Below are 16,382 nucleotides of genomic sequence, written 5' to 3' on the forward strand. Positions count from 1 at the left end.
AAGTGAATTCATGGTGAAACTTCTTTAACCACCCCATCTACCTGGGTTGCGTAGGTAGCGCCTGGTATACATAGGCCATTACACACACCATGACACACTTGTTCCAAAGAAGGATGAGGAACTGGAGTCGTTCCATTTTAAATATTTGTTAATGTATTTCCGATTCTATTTAATTGCTAACATTTCATTTCATTTTGAAAACACTGAAATACTGTGCCCAAAGTGCACAAGTGCGCCATTTGAGACACGGAAAAACACTGCAGCACACTAGGTGAGTTTTGGCAACACTCACGATACGATACACATCCCGATACAGGGATCATGATACGATGCGTATTGCGATAAAGGTGCATCCCGATACGTGGTCTTCAAGCCGATATATACATTAGATTTAGAGATTTTAGACATATTTTTTTATTCTAGATTTATTTTACATTCATTTACACACTCACACTCACCACCTCCTCTTTCTCCTCCTCCTCCACCAGCCCTACAACACACTCACCTCCTCCTCCTCCTCTTTCTCCTCCACCACCCCTACAACACTCACCTCCTCCTCCTCCTCTTTCTCCTCCACCACCCCTACAACACTCACCACCTCCTCGTTCTAATTCTCCTCCTCCTCCTCCACACTCACCTCCTCCTCCTCTTTCTCCTCCTCCAGCCCTACAACACACTCACCTCCTCCTCCTCTTTCTCCTCCTCCTCCTCCTCCTCCACCACCACCCCCACAACACACTCACCTCCTCTTTCTCCTCCTCCTCCACCCCTACAACACACTCACCTCCTCCTCCTCCTTCTCCTCCTCCACACTCACCTCCTCCTCGTTCTCCTCCGCCTCCTCCTCCTCCTCAACACTCACCTCCTCCTCCACCACACTCACCTCCTCCTCCTCCTCCTCCTCCACCCCCTCCTACAACACACTCACCTCCTCCTCCTCCTCCTCACTCACCTCCTCCTCTTTCTCCTCCTCCACACTCACCTCCTCCTCGTTCTCCTCCTCCTCCTCCACCAGGGTGCATGGGACTGCTGATGCGAGGGCTCATGGGGGCAAATCCTCCAACGGTGAAGTTGGTCACATCCCTTGGCTGTGGAACAAAGGTCATATGCATTGCATTACATTACATTACATTACACTCAGCTGACGCTTTCATTTTATTCAAAGCGACTTACAACTATTATTTTTCAGGGCATTGGTTACAGTCCCTGGAGCAATGTGGGGTTAGGTGCCTTGCTCAAGGGCACTTCAGCCATGGATGGAGATGTAGAGAGAGGTCAGGGGGGATTCGAACCAGCAACCCCTAGATTGAAAGACCAACTCTCTAACCACTAGGCCCCGGCGTGTCAGCTTTATTTATAGTCTATTGCCATCAGACCACACTACAGTGGTTCTAGCGATCCATGGCCTTACTGTTTGTCTAATGAGACCAAAGTGCTTCAGATGGAGTTAAGAATGTAATTCACCCGAGTAGGGAGGAAAACAGGAGACAACTATTTTACACACAAGAACATTTTCCGTAGAAATTAAAGCTTTCAAACTCACCTTTGAACCTCCAGCGAGGACCAGGTGACGCGTCTTGCACACAAACATGCCGCCATTCTCTACCAGCTTCTTGCAATGAAGGAAGGCAAAACCTCGGAAAAGGTGACGGATCTCTCCCTCTCGCCCCTGCATGACACAACACCAGTTAGGATATAGAAAATGTTCATCCATCACGACGCAGACTAGTTAAAAAATAAATTGTCATTTTTAGCTACGAAACGAACTATACTTGTATACTAGTAAACAAGGTGCGATTTGTCAGAAAACCAGAAGGGGGGATATGTTTCAGATTTTAAGCAATATCAATAGAATTACAATGAACTGTGATGAAATCATGTAGAAAAAGTGGCGATATCAAGACCAGAAGGGGGGACAATCCCCCCCATCAAATCACACCCTGCTAGTAAATTACTTATTGTATACTAGTAAATATTTATTCATTATTTAGTAAATATTCATGAAAATATCAAATTTGGAAGCAGACTGCACAGTTTAAATGAGCAGCACAGTTGCAATACCTACTCTAGCCAGCCACCATCCTACACAGTGCACCTTTAACATTTTGCATACTACTACAGTAGTAGGTGCTTGTATCCAATGACAAGACTGGAGAGGTTGCTTCTTTTTTAAGTTACTTATAAGCAGTTGATTCAAGGCCATTTAGGGAAAAAAAAAGATCACTGCCATCTGACATACCGAATGGGGACCATCTATGACTTTCACAATGTCCTTCACATGGATGTTGTTCTGCTCAGAGTCCAGGGCAACTGCGAAGCGGTTGTCTTTGCGACGATTGATAGCCTGGTGGCGGACCGTTTGCACCTTGCCATGCATGTTCAGCACCTAAGGGGTTAAAAGATGACAGAATTCTGAAACTCCTAAGACACACACTCGAAACCATTACTTCTACTTAAAGCAACAGTACATCCAGGATTTTTGTTCATGTGTTTGCAATGCTTACTTTGAGAGTATAGCCATATTTAACGAAAAAATGGAAGTCTATGGTACCAAATCTCTGTCTGTCTCCCTCTCCCCAACACCCCTAAACATATACATGGAAAGACCCTGGGTTCGGCCTGGGTCTTTTCCTGCCCCTACCCAGTCTCTCTCCCACTTCTGGTCATCGCTTCCCATTCTCTCTTCACTGTATCCATCATAGTTAAGTCCCGATAAAAATTAAAAAAAACCATTTATACCTGGAAAGTCTCTCGCTCCAGCCTGACTATGACCCCAACGGTCTGGGGCTCCAGCTGGACCAGCTCTCCCCACTCGTGCTGGCCTCCTGCGTCCACGCCCGACGCCGTCTCCGAGCACAGCTGCAGATCTCGCGGTAACACTTTCAACTGTTAGCAAGGACGACAACAACAACAAACAAAAAAAGTCAACTAGGAGAACATCTGTCAAGATAATGACAATTTTCGAACTTAATAGATGGTGAAACAGTGGCTGGTTCTTGTTTGATTTATTGCCCATATGATACTATGGTGATAATAAGTGGTGTGCATTGGCACTGCCCATACGATTCGATTACAATTCAAGAGGTAATGATTTGATTCGAATCCATTCAGTCCGATTCTGCAATGCATTGCAATGCATTACATTTCTACTGGAAAAACAAGCCAAATTTTTCATCAGTCATTGAGGCAATACGTTAGCAGTCAGATACTGCACAACGTTTTATTGGCTGTTGTGTGCATCAGTCCTGCAGTTTTCAACGCTTTTCAGTGTTTAATCGAATTTAAAGTTAATTTAAAAATATATCGATTATGGCATTTGCTGCACCGATTGTTGACTTGTTCTGCCCCGCATTGCAATGCATTGCTAAAATTGATTATTGTTGACACCACTAGTAATAATAGCACTCATCTTTTTGCTTTACCCCTTCATCTTCAGACCTTCAAAAATGTTTACCTCATGCATGGTGAGATCGGAAAAGAGGATGACAAAGTTCTCTTCGACTCGCACAATGAGTCCGGTGTCGCCTTCATAACGTCCAGCTATAACCTTGACGTGATCGCCCATCCTGAAGTACTTTCTCAACTCATGTGCAGGAAACTCCAACGGGTCCTGTGTAGTAAATGATTAAAACATAGTAGTTAATACACTGCACTCTTCCGTGTGGTGCTTCTCCAGTTGGATAACTTTAGAAGATGAAAAGGTGGATGGCACTCAGGTTCTTCTTTTCTTTTTCTTTTTTTCTGTTTTACATAGCAGCAGAAAACAGACGAAGGCAAAAGCCTAAACGTTTGTTTTCTGCTGCTAAGTAAAAATAAATAAAATTTTAAAAAAGAAGGAAAACCTGAGTTCTTGTGATGTTTCAATGATTCAAACAGCAGCAGCAACATTGCAACATTGAGATGACTCCTATGCTGTTCCTACAAACCTAGACGAGACAGCATAATACAGGTGCGCAATGTAGAATAGAATTGTTATAATTATAATATCTTGATTTTAAATGGTAGTAGCAGTGCATTGAGCAGACATGGTCTTACAGACAGAATCACGGGAGACATGTTGGTGATCTTGTTGCCGTCCACAATAAGGATTTTATGTTCAACTATGACTCCTTTATTAAATACATAGTTTGACGAATATGTGTAGTCACCTGAGAAATGGGGTATTTTTTTCGGCCAGATTTTTTCTTTTGACAAAGTTTTTGGTGAGAGCCTGCACACCTCGAATGCAGACGCAGCTTTTCAAGGTACTCCAGTCTTCATTTAACTCAAGGAAGAGCGCGACACTGCTTCTTCACAGTTCACCACTTTTTTTCTTTTTTCTTTGGTCTCTTTGGCCAGATTTTTTCTAACATCTTCACATCCCTAACGCTGGAATTGCATTGCCCACCTTGAGGTCCTCGTGTTTGGGCATGATGGTGATCTTGTTGCCGTCCACACTGAGGATCTTCCCCTGGAGGTTGATCAACTCCCCTTCGCACACCTCCACGTTGTCCCCCGCCTGCAGGTTGTGCTCCTCCTTCTTCCCTGAGATGGACCAACAAACAAGACAAATTAGGGACGTCAACAACGGGCCGATCAATCGATTAAAACGTTAAATCGATTTAAAATAACTGAATTGCAATTAATCGCCAACTCGACTGGCTAGAGACCCCAGTGAAATGAGCGTGACGTGCGTGTGTGTGTGTGTGCGTGTGTGTGTGTGTGTGTGTGTGTGTGTGTGTGTGTGTGTGTGTGTGTGTGTGTGAAAAGGAGTGCTTATGGCGGGAAGTTGGGCTCATTTCAGTCACTTTTGGATTGAAGAATATAAATAGAAATTATTCAGGGTAGGGGATGTCCCAGGCACTCACTTGATCGATAAGGTCAGTCAACTAAAAATGAATGAATGAATTGTGGTGTTTGTGCAAGCTTTTCATATCCATGAGAAATCGAAAAGTTGTACCTGTGGTCTCTGTGACCACCTCCAAGTCAATGCCCTCTGGCTGGTCCTCAAACTTCTCCAATTCAGACAACGTTGGTTTCACACCATCTGTAATCTGAAGGGTACAGGCACAGCAGAACACCGGGCATGAATGGGAAAACTCTTAATGAACACAAATAATAATAATAATAATAATAACCACAACAACAACATGAAAGCTCACCACAGCAGACATGGCGAAGGTTTTGTAGAGGAAGCCCTTTCTGCTGTAGCGGTTGCCCTCGAAAATCATGAACTCAACATCGTGGGTCACCTCCCCTCCAAGTGACCTAGCAGGTTTCAGTTCAAAACGAGTAGAACAATGTCAACACAAACACAGAGTTCATACAAAAGTTAAAAAAACAACCAAAAACTGCAGATTGTCTGATCAAATCCGTGTGGAATAAAATTCTGTAATCAATTCTAGTTCCAAAGAAAAGCCACATTAGTTTTCGGCTCGGATGAAGTTTGCTTAAGTTCTTCAAAAAAAAGAGCAACTCTGCAAAACAGAATTCAGACCACTTTGACTTTGATATCCACAGTCTATAACGTCGCTGGCATGGTAGGTGCCCAATTCAACCATCTAAAGCAACGGCGTGAGCTGAGACTTGATGATGATGATCTGAAAAATAAAGGATGGCCTCTGAATTCATCCCTCCTACTAGGAACCCTGTCGCCTAAGCATTTGAAACATCTGTGATCATAGTCATAGTCTGTGATCATAGGCATAGTGGTCGTTAAGAATCTGGAGAACAGAGGATGGCAGCACAGTCCTTGGGTGCGTTTCAATGTGCGACATTGCGTCCTCCACTTGTGCTTGTGGCCTCGTACCAGGAAGTAATACACCGTGATGACATCACTAACATCAGCATTATACTTCAATATCTCGCAAAAGCTCAATTGTAAAGTCATTTTCTCATTTGATGGTAAATGAAGAGTAGTCCCCAACATTTTTTTTGGCTAGGCTGACAGCAGGGAAACTTAATTGTTTTCTCCACGGAGGCGGGGCATCAGCAAAATGTGAGGCCCCAAGCCCAAGTGGAGGACGCAAGGTCTCATATTGGAATGCACATAATGTTTCAGGATAGCAGTCCTACCTGATCTTTTCGGCATCAAACAGTCTCTGGCCAGGCCTCTTCGACTTCTTTCTTTTGGCAAACCAGTCTTTCTGTGAGAGAATAATAACAATTGTATTTATATAGCACAATATCATACAAGGCATGCAGCTCAAAGTGCTTAAAAAATGGATAAACATCAATGTTGAAGATAAAAATAAAAAGTGAAAAGAGAGACAGAAACAAGAAAGAATAGCAAGAAGACAAAAGAAGAAACTAGACGGAATAGAGAAAATAAGTAGATAGATTGGTATATAGTAGATGTAGAGAAAATGAACTAAGTTTAAAGAGGACAAGTAGAGATTGTAGAGGCATAAGGTCCACAAGGGTTGGGCCCAGGATAACGTGATAAATAGTAACACTGAATGGGGTGCTCGGATGTGTCCCCTGGTGGCAACAGGGGCGAGGAAAAACTCCCCCTTCACCCGACCCACAGAGAAGGTGAACTGGGATAAGACGAGCACACATTTACAACTGAAACATGTACATTTCGTAACTTCCCCGTTACATCAATTTCTTCTCTTACCATGCTCATGCGGGCTTTAATTCGATCCAGGTCTATCCGAGGAAGCAGCTTCAGAGAGACTGTATTCTGACTGGGTTCCACATAATCAACCTAAGACAAAATTGAACAAACAAATACAATACATCAAGCATAGCCAGAAATTATGGCTATGAACCAAGTAGAGGGTATACAAGTTAAAGAGCAAGAAATATAAAGGTGGAGTATTTGCATTCAGAAATATGTTATCGTTGTCGTGAAGTTGTTGTCACCATGGTCTACATTTCATTCTTTTAGTTTCAAAACTTTTCATAGGACCATGTGAAAGCTGCAGTGATCCTAAAATCACAACATGTAAGCCGTAACATTGTTTTTCATAATAGCATAATCAACTATGGACTATATTTCAGCAATCTGACTTTGAATTTTTCCAAAGGCTGTTGCAGCGCTCCTAAATCACAATTCAAAAAAAAAAAAAAAACAAACAAATAAATTAATAAAAAATACCGGGGGCGCTGTGGCGCAGCGTGCTAAGCCCCCCACATTTGAGCTTGCATGCCCATGGGGACCCCGGTTCGAGTCCGGAGTCGGACGGGGTCATTTCCCAATCCTTCCCCATCTCTCTCACCCACTCATTTCCTGTCAGCATCTCATACTATCCTGTCAATAAAGGCATAAAAAGCTCCTAAAAATAATAATAATAAAAAAAAATGCATGTGTGTGTGTGTGTGTGTGTGTGTGTGTGTGTGTGTGTGTGTGTGTGTGTATATATATATATATATATATATATATATATATATATATATATATATATACACACACACACACACACACACACACACACACACACACTTTTTTTATTATTATTATTTTTTAAGGGGCTTTTTATGCCTTTATATATATATATAGATATATAGAGCAGTCATGGGTGAGCGGTTAGGGCGTCAGACTTGCATCCCAGAGGTTGCCGGTTCGACTCCCGACCCGCCAGATTGGTGGGGGGAGTAATCAACCAGTGCTCTCCCCCATCCTCCTCCATGACTGAGGTACCCTGAGCATGGCTCCCCATGGGGCGTCACTGAGGGCTGCCCCCTTGCACGGGTGAGGCATAAATGCAATGTCGTTGTGTGCAGTGTGCAGTGTTCACTTGTGTGCTGTGGAGTGCTGTGTCACAATGACAATGGGAGTTGGAGTTTCCCAATGGGCTTTCACGCTTTCACTTATATATATATATATATAAATAAAAAACCCTCAGCCAGCACCAAGGTACCTGAGCAATGTCGTCTTTGTAGAGCCCCCTCTTCAGGCGGACCCAGGACTTGGGCTTCAGCGTGGTGACCTCCTTGACCACCTTCAGCACGTCCGTCATCTCCTTGATCGGAACCATCTGCTGGTTCCAGAAGCCCATGCGGAGGTTCCCCACCCCGTCGATGGCCGCCTTCACATGGGTCTGCTTGTACGACTCCACGTAGATGTAGCCTTTCACATGCTCCGGGGCCACCACCGACTTGATTTGAAGGGGCTGCAGCATTAGAAGACAAAGACAAAGTTAAAAACGATTCAAATCTGATGTACGTTTGTACCTGACCTGATTCTCGACAGATGAATGGGTTTCCGCCTTGCTGCACAAACATTCATCTGGAACGATGTCATACGCTTTGGTCTGCGATGGTTTCATTAAAAATCCTTGCACATGATCGGAAAAACCAATGTGCAACTTAAACTACAACTTTAACTGTGAGTGGCCATTGTTGCCTGAAACAACTGTCTCCTTAAACTTATTTTTCCTTCTCCACCATGTTTAAACTATGACTACGTCACACCTCTGAAAATCCTGCAATCCTGATCGATTTGGCAGCATGGCAGTCCGGCACCTGGTTGCGCTTTTGTATTTATCGATATCAATTTTATGAATTATATGTGCATCATTCAAACCATGGGTTATTTGCATCAACTTCTTTTTCTCTTACCAACGAAATTCAAAACGCAAAAAGGTTCTGCAATACTCACCGTATCTGTAAACTGGTAGGCGATGAACTTCCTCATGAGTGCGATGGCTGTGGCCCGTTCCTCCCCAATCTGACATAAGAGGATAAAAGTTTTGATCACCCAATTGGACACGGCAGATGATTTGAAAATGAAATAACCAAAACACCAAGCATATTCTAAAGCTAAAATAAATGTCCATTTCTCACCTTACACTTCACAGTCCACAAATTGGGATCTCTGCAAGAAGTCAACACACATATCAGTGAATTGTACTGCTCAGACATTGATATAAAACAAGTTAACAAAATTACATACAAGCCTACACATATACTGTATAATTGCCTCAAAATGAGGTGGAAAATTCTGGTGAATTGTCTCTGGTATAACAGTATAAATACACATACATACGGACACATTCACAATACATAAACATACAGAATACCGAATATATGCACAAACAAGCCTTTACATATAATTTCACAAAATATTGTTCAATTGTTAAGATAACCGCTGGAGTTGTAACGTACTTGACACCGGGGAGAAGCTGCTGCTGTGTGATGTCATCAGACAGCTCGTCCGAGCCTCCGTAGAAACTATCGAAAGGAAAAACAAACAAAGTATTAAACATCCCCTTGTAAACTACTGGAAAAACCCCTCAATATTAACACAATTTTAACAATGCAACAGTATTTTAAAAGAAATACACATTTCGTAATTATATCTGGTTAAAAAGTCACATGAACACATCAAACGCTGACTTAATAAGGCATTCATACCCTTAACATATTTTAGTCTAATGAACCTGCAAAAAACACCTAAATGCCTAAGCCCTTTTTGGAAAAAGGTGACCTCAGACAATAAAAACACGCAACAAATGAGTTGCACTTAAAAGCTAGGACCCTCCTCTTGAATTAGAATGTGTTCATTCAGCTCTAACATACCCACATTGTTAAGGTCAATGCAGCATATACGCAGCATCCAGCATCAACTGATCAATTGCAATGACTAAGTGATGACAGGATTGATGGTGATGATGATTTTTGTGCTAGTATGGTTATGGTTATAGCATGGTTATAACATTTTTAAAATGTCAAATAGTCTCATCACTAATGTTAACAGACCACTCCTAAGATGGGAAGAGTTTGAACTCACTGTTCGCCTCCTGATGACTTGGCGTACTTCCTCATATAATACTCCCCCAGGGCCTCCTCCCGAGAATCCCTGCAAAGAAACATCAAGATTGCAGAACAAAATCAGAAACAGAAAAAAATTGAGGAGTATAAAAAGGCAATTGCTCATATTTACATGCACACATGTTGCATTTCACAAAAAAGATCTAAACAAAGAATCTGACTCAGGAGCTTCATGGAACTCCATCCGTCAATATCTTCATTGAGTTTAATTAACAAAACAACCCAAGAAAATGATCTTCACTTCCTGAAAAATCTCTCTCATATCCCTCTGTGATATTGATATTGTTTTGCTTTGGAAATGTTTTAAGGTCCCTGGTGGAGCAGGTATCTTCTGTTCACTGTAATAGTTTTAGTTGACAGTACATCACGGCTTGACACTGGCACATGCCAACCGACCAAATGCTGGTAAAACTTTGCTCTGGCTAGTATTAATTTCAATCTCACTAGCCAATTTGGCGGGTAGCTTATTCTATGGTAGTGTTTCGCAACCTTTTTACTTTATTGTGCGTAAATGGCAGATGGAAGACTCCACTGAGCACCGACTAAGCAATACTTCATTAATTTAGACACATGTGTTAAATTACATAATTTATTTATCAGCCACGTTTCCGCGGCACCCTTAAGGGGGGCCTGCAACACCCCAGGGTGGCCCGGGACCCTGGTTGAGAAACACTGTTCTATGGTATGACATATCAGTATAGACTTTATTCTGCACTTTGCCCCACTTTGCTCAGTTACTCATTTTCTACTTGTTTGATTTATTTCCATGTAGAAAGCTGTGCACTCGTTTTCTTGCTTTAGCACCTCGTCTTCTGAGGTTAGTCAAGTCTAGATGAAGACCGTCATTTTGGCTAGTAGAATAGCTAAATGGCTAGTAACTCGGGAAAACCACTTAGCCACAGTGGCCGGTGAGCAAAAGAGGTCATGTCAAGCCCTGCAGTACATATCTGCATAACAACGTTGGGATAAGTGCAACCCCATGAGTGTTTTTTTCCCCCTCGATTTTTGCAAATGGTCAAAAATTGAGCCATCTGATAGATGTTCCCTTTCCTACCTCCAGAGATTCTGAAGCCTGCGGGAGCCAGAGTGATCCTCCTCCTGCACCACCTGATCTAAATTAGAGGCTGGAGAACAAAAACACACACCACATTAACACACACAAAACATGACACCCATGGAGAAAAAAAAAACACAGACCAAGCACAAGTCTGTCCTCTATTTACGCACATCACAAAAATAGTGTATCGTGTCCTTTTATTTAATACCTTGGTGCGCCTTTACATGGTACATCATGACCACCATCAACTTTCTAATGTCAAAAGTCAAAATGTTTTGAACAATATTGGCCTTGTCTTGTTGGTGAGATTAGTTGATTGGTGTGTGTGTGTGTGTGTGTGTGTGTGTGTGTGTGTGTGTGTGTGTGTGTGTGTGTGTGTGTGTGTGTGTGTGTTTGAAAGCAATGTGAGAGTACAACATCATAGTTGTGATGTTGTGCTATATTATAAATACATATTGCAGAGCCGGCTGCAGAACCAAGTCGTTGGACGGGCATTTGATGGAGTATGGGGGGGCACCTTGGCGGGGGTTGTGGGGGTCCTCCCCCAGAAACTTTTGTATTTCTTAGATGCAACTTCCTGCATTTTAACCAAATTGTGGGCACAGTTTCAGCTCTATAAAGGTACTTACAGTACTTTTGTTTTTAAATACGGGACAATCCCATTATTTCAAGGGATCACTGTTCACTTATTATTTCACATTTAGGTCTACTGACAATGTCTATATAGTGTAGCCTATTCATTTATTTCTTTATTAGGGCTATGGTAGTTAAGCACTGGTGGCATTCTATCGTATACTTTATATTTACAATATTCAGAAAAAAAGACAAATTTGTTGCATATTAATGACCATATCAGCATGTTTAGGTGAATAGGCCCAGGGGGGGAACAGCAGCTTGGCTGGGGGGGGCAATGCCCTCCAATGCCCCCCCGTGGCGCCAGCCCTGACATATTGTATTGTATTGAACTATATGAATTTGTCAAAACTCACCCTCTGCTTCCTCTGTCCATGTCCAGGAGAGGTCATGTAAAAAAATGCACATAGTGAGAAAGGGGCAACGTAACAGACGGCACAATATGACAACATGGAAGGCGGGTGGAAATATATACAAAAAAAACCACCAAACAGTATGACTGTGAGTATAATTGGCACGTGGAAATCAACAGACATAATGTTCGTCATAATCAACACATCCACCAAAGTACACAAATGTACAAAAACGAAGAACTGAACGCTGAAAAGGTGCATGCGGACATTTTTTTTTTTTTTCATTTTCTGACATTGCGTTCCCAAAACATGATGGTTGAATGGAGTAAAGAAAGCAATGAGGTGTATATGATAATACAGCAACACTTGGTTAACGTGGACATGCCAAAAGCTGTGGAGCTCTTTCTCTTCATCGTTACTACACAGAGGGGAACACTTAACTGGAGATAGAGTGTAGTGGAAAGTGCGCACATCCAGCAAAAAAGCATCAGCAGGTGCCAAATCAAAAAACTGTCACATGTAGGAGCGGGAAAGGATCTGCACACTGCTTGCAAAAGACTTAATTTATTAGGAGCAATGTTTCGATCATAGATCTTCTTCAGGCATCAGAAGAAGATCTGCCTGAAGAAGATCTATGATCGAAACGTTGCTCCTAATAAATTAAGTCTTTTGCAAGCAGTGTGCAGATCCTTTCCCGCTCCTACATGTAATACTTAACTGGCGTCATACGCATGACAATGTCAAAACCGGTGTCATAATGCAGTCATTCATGCGTCATTAACATTATATATCAATGTCATAAATAGTTATGACTTTTATCATTAAGTGACATTTGGTTATGGCAAAGACAGCGGGCCCTAACAATGCAAACTTTTCATGACCATAAGACATTTATGACACTGACACCATGTTTATGACTCTCTCATGACTGTGTCATGACACTGTTTTGACATTATTATGACACCGTTATGTCATCAGTATGATGCCGGCGTCAAGTGAAGTGTTCCAGCCATCAAAGGGATGGACCATGTTCATTTTGTAAACTTTCAATTGTATGATAAAATAAAGTGCTCAGGTCCCGTAAGGTTTTGTACCAAGCATCATCAGGACAATTATCCCACGTAAGCTTGTGCTTTGACCATCTGACCACAGAGAGAGGGAAAAACATTCCAGTCTTGCAGACTGCAGTTTAACTAGACATTCCACTACCTCCAATACATTGCACTATTCCAGCACCTTCCTCCTGTCCTTCCAGCCATTCTCTGCATCTGGTGGTATTATGCCCAGTTCCAAGTGAAGCCGAACCCATTCGGGACTCACTAGTTTCACACCCGGTTGGTCCGGCAGTTGCGTCTTACATCATTTGGTTCATTGCCATGACAGCCGACCCTAACCCTAACCTTAACCTTAACCTTAAATAGCTTATTTGAAATGTTTGATTACACAATAGGGCTGCACGATCATGGAAAAAATCATAATCACGATTATTTGTGTCAAAATCATAATCACGATTATAAATCACGATTATGGATTTTTGCTGATTTAAAAAACAAAATGATAACAAAATGAAATAACTTATAATCAAGAATGAATTAATTAGCAAAATAAAATTAATTGTAATATTTGTGTAAAAGGCAATAGCATGATACTTTGGTGAACAGATTTCTGTCCAGAAACACCAGTCTATCAGTATGTTCTGGCTTCAAGGAGTCTCTCGAATGTCGGTCACTGTTGCCACGATTAAATTTGGATTGAAATCACGATTTCGATATCACGATTTATCGCGACTTTCGATTATTTACGATTAATTGTGCAGCCCTATTACACAACTAATAGTATAATCACGCTGTACTTAAACCCAAAAACAGATAGCCTAGCCAGCCGACTATACCATTCCGGCTCAAACCAAATGACGTAACGCGCAAGTACAACCGCCGAACCGACTGGGCTTGAAACTAGCGAGTCCCCAACCCATTCAGTTCAATGATGCACGTTAGCTTGGGCCAGAGCCATGGAAGTAAGAGCTAGGCTAATCCCATTGACCGCCGTGTTCCATTTTAACAAAAGATGGCGGCTCATGGAGCCTTTTGGCTGGATCTCAAATGGCGCACTTGTGCACTTCGGGCACTATGTTTCAGTGCGTAACTAATACGGCAAACGCACTGAAACATGAACACTAAAGTGCACAAGTGTGCCATTTGAGATTCAGCCTTTGACACACAGATCTCCACTGACATAGGATGCATTCCAATATGCACACACCCGTCCTACCTTGCTCACTTGCCTGCTTGTGACCTCAAGATGACGTCACTGACAAAAAAAATAATTCAATATCTTGGTGATGAATGAAAAACAGTCCCTCAAAAGTTGTTGTGGCCAGGCTGACAGCTGGGAAACTTTATCGTTTTCTCCGGAGGCGGGGCGAGGTCACAAGCACAAGTGGAGGACGGGAGTCTGCATACTGGAATAAACCTATGGTTCCTAAATAGTTCCAGGAAGTGAGCCTCGAACACAGAAAGTGCAGTGAGGGTAAAAGCAATTCGCGTTTTACCATTACGTCATCTTTGCTTGTTATGTAGTGGTTCTGTGTTAGCCTCTAGCGAAAAGAAAGCCTCTGTCTAGAATATTTGAATCTACGTGAATCGTGTCACCAACCAACTTCCTGCACCCCGTTTTGTCACAAAACTGAATTCCATGGCTCTAGCTCAGAGGCAGAGCCAGAGGACAGCAAGGAGAACAGGAGCAAGGTAATGCCCAAGTATTTAACTTGAGGGGAAGGTGCCTTTGAAAATTAAAACTTTGCAAAATCCCTGTCTGCTCTTGCAGAATTGTTGCTTTGCACTACCATAACTTCCTTGCACAGTCCTAGAAAATACGAACAGAGTTGAAGGGTGGCAAAATAGCCCTAACATTTTGAGTTGCCGTGAAATAGCTGTTTTTTTTTTATAGCAATATCAGTGCAATGTGAGTTTTGAGGCTGTTTCAATCGAAAACTACAGTAGTGAGGAAATTAATTTGGAGGAATGTAGCAGTTCCCTTTCGACTTCCCCAGGACATCAAGCACCCAAAACATGGCTAAAGAATGGGTACTACATGGGTCCTAAAACCTGAAGGAAGCCTTCAAAGGGAAAGTGAAACATTCTTCCAATCTTTACTAGTTTTGATGAAAACACACATTTCACTGATTTTGCTTAAAAAAAAAGCCCATTCACTGCCATTGAAAATTCCAAGCATATTGTGTCGCCCTTAAACATTGATCAAATTTGTAAAGATTTTACAAAAGGAAGTTGTGTTAGTGCAAAGTAACAATGCTTCAAAAGCAGAGCGTGATTTTCAAAAGTCGGGGCGTTTTTATGCTCCCCAATGGAGTAAATTTCCAGAAATGGTGGAATTTTGCTTTAATCTGCGTCACTGAAGGAAAGTAACATGTTGGCTCCCAGTGCTCCCCAACTTCTAGGCAAACGTTATTTACACCGACAAGTTTTGCACATGGATATGAACTTAAACCACGATGTGAAAAATGAGACTGATATTAATTGTCATGTGACAATGTGGCATGTGCGAAACAGAGAACAGGAAAAATCTTGTAATTTTTTTTTACCGTTAACTGAAGGAAGCATGCATGAAAAATAGACAATTGGGAGCACAGAACAGCATTACAACTTCCTTGAATTTAAAATGAATTTAAACACCACAGCCATCCAAACTGATCATTTGATATGATTATAAATCACAGCATTGCAATGGTAGAGTATATATAGGACAAGATAATATCAAATTTAGATTAAAAAACAGTGCCAACGAAATGACTTAAGACTTTGATTTGATACGTCACTGTCGTTCCCACAATCATTCTGAGCTAATCTGGGGTGGATTTCTCGAATCCGACCAAAATTAGCCTTCGGACCAAGTAAGTACGAACAAAGTCCGACACAACAACTAACCAACAACTATGATTTCTCGAAAGCCTCAAACCAACAAAGTCCGATGTAGGTACGAAGTAAGTCCGATGAAATTCCAACCAAGTAAGTTCAGACGCACGATGAAGTTGTCGGAAATACTCGGAGTGTCTCGCCTCAGCTCGGGTGCATTTGTTGCAAAGCAGTGACGCTGTACCACACAGTGCCTGTCAAATTCAGGCTATACATCTATCAAAGTCCACAAATCTCTGTTAACACAATCATGTCCCCTACTTCACCCCTCTTCAACTGCAGTTACCAAATGCAACATTACAATCCACCATGTATTATTTTTACTTAGGTTTTGCATATAATGTTTAATATTGTACACTATAGCCTACCACTAATATGGAAGCACGGTTGGTGGGTGAGTGGTTAGAATGTCGGAATTCCATACACGTTTGCCGTTTCCTTATCGGAGGCGTGAGTTCAATCCCCGGCTATATAATAACCACCCATCACATCTTTTTTCCAGAACGGCAAGCGAAGTCATTCTCACGCTCATGGGCAACGCAACACTTTCAACAGGCCATGGCCAGGCAGATTGCAGTTAAATGCTGCTTGAAATGATAACTGAAATTACGCTTGAGAATTAATAAAACATATCAGAATGTTTATTTAATT

General features: G+C 41.9%; 1 protein-coding gene across 2 annotated transcripts in view; it reads right to left on the reverse strand.

Moving 5' to 3' along the window:
- Positions 1-16,382, reverse strand: part of supt5h (SPT5 homolog, DSIF elongation factor subunit) — a 29,795-nt gene that overhangs the window by 10,155 nt on the left and 3,258 nt on the right. For both annotated transcript variants that reach the window (XM_063205852.1, XM_063205853.1), the window contains exons 4-20: positions 11,803-11,814; positions 10,811-10,880; positions 9,716-9,784; positions 9,091-9,156; positions 8,770-8,800; positions 8,585-8,653; positions 7,845-8,096; positions 6,599-6,688; positions 6,055-6,125; positions 5,142-5,247; positions 4,940-5,033; positions 4,388-4,524; positions 3,455-3,610; positions 2,740-2,886; positions 2,240-2,386; positions 1,544-1,669; positions 983-1,088 (exon numbers count right to left, since the gene is read on the reverse strand). In XM_063205852.1, coding sequence (XP_063061922.1) covers positions 983-1,088; positions 1,544-1,669; positions 2,240-2,386; positions 2,740-2,886; positions 3,455-3,610; positions 4,388-4,524; positions 4,940-5,033; positions 5,142-5,247; positions 6,055-6,125; positions 6,599-6,688; positions 7,845-8,096; positions 8,585-8,653; positions 8,770-8,800; positions 9,091-9,156; positions 9,716-9,784; positions 10,811-10,880; positions 11,803-11,814 — 1,749 coding nt within the window. The remainder of the gene's footprint in view (positions 1-982; positions 1,089-1,543; positions 1,670-2,239; positions 2,387-2,739; positions 2,887-3,454; positions 3,611-4,387; positions 4,525-4,939; positions 5,034-5,141; positions 5,248-6,054; positions 6,126-6,598; positions 6,689-7,844; positions 8,097-8,584; positions 8,654-8,769; positions 8,801-9,090; positions 9,157-9,715; positions 9,785-10,810; positions 10,881-11,802; positions 11,815-16,382) is intronic.

This window comes from Engraulis encrasicolus, chromosome 8, assembly GCF_034702125.1.
Source record: "Engraulis encrasicolus isolate BLACKSEA-1 chromosome 8, IST_EnEncr_1.0, whole genome shotgun sequence".
Classification (NCBI taxonomy): domain Eukaryota; kingdom Metazoa; phylum Chordata; class Actinopteri; order Clupeiformes; family Engraulidae; genus Engraulis; species Engraulis encrasicolus.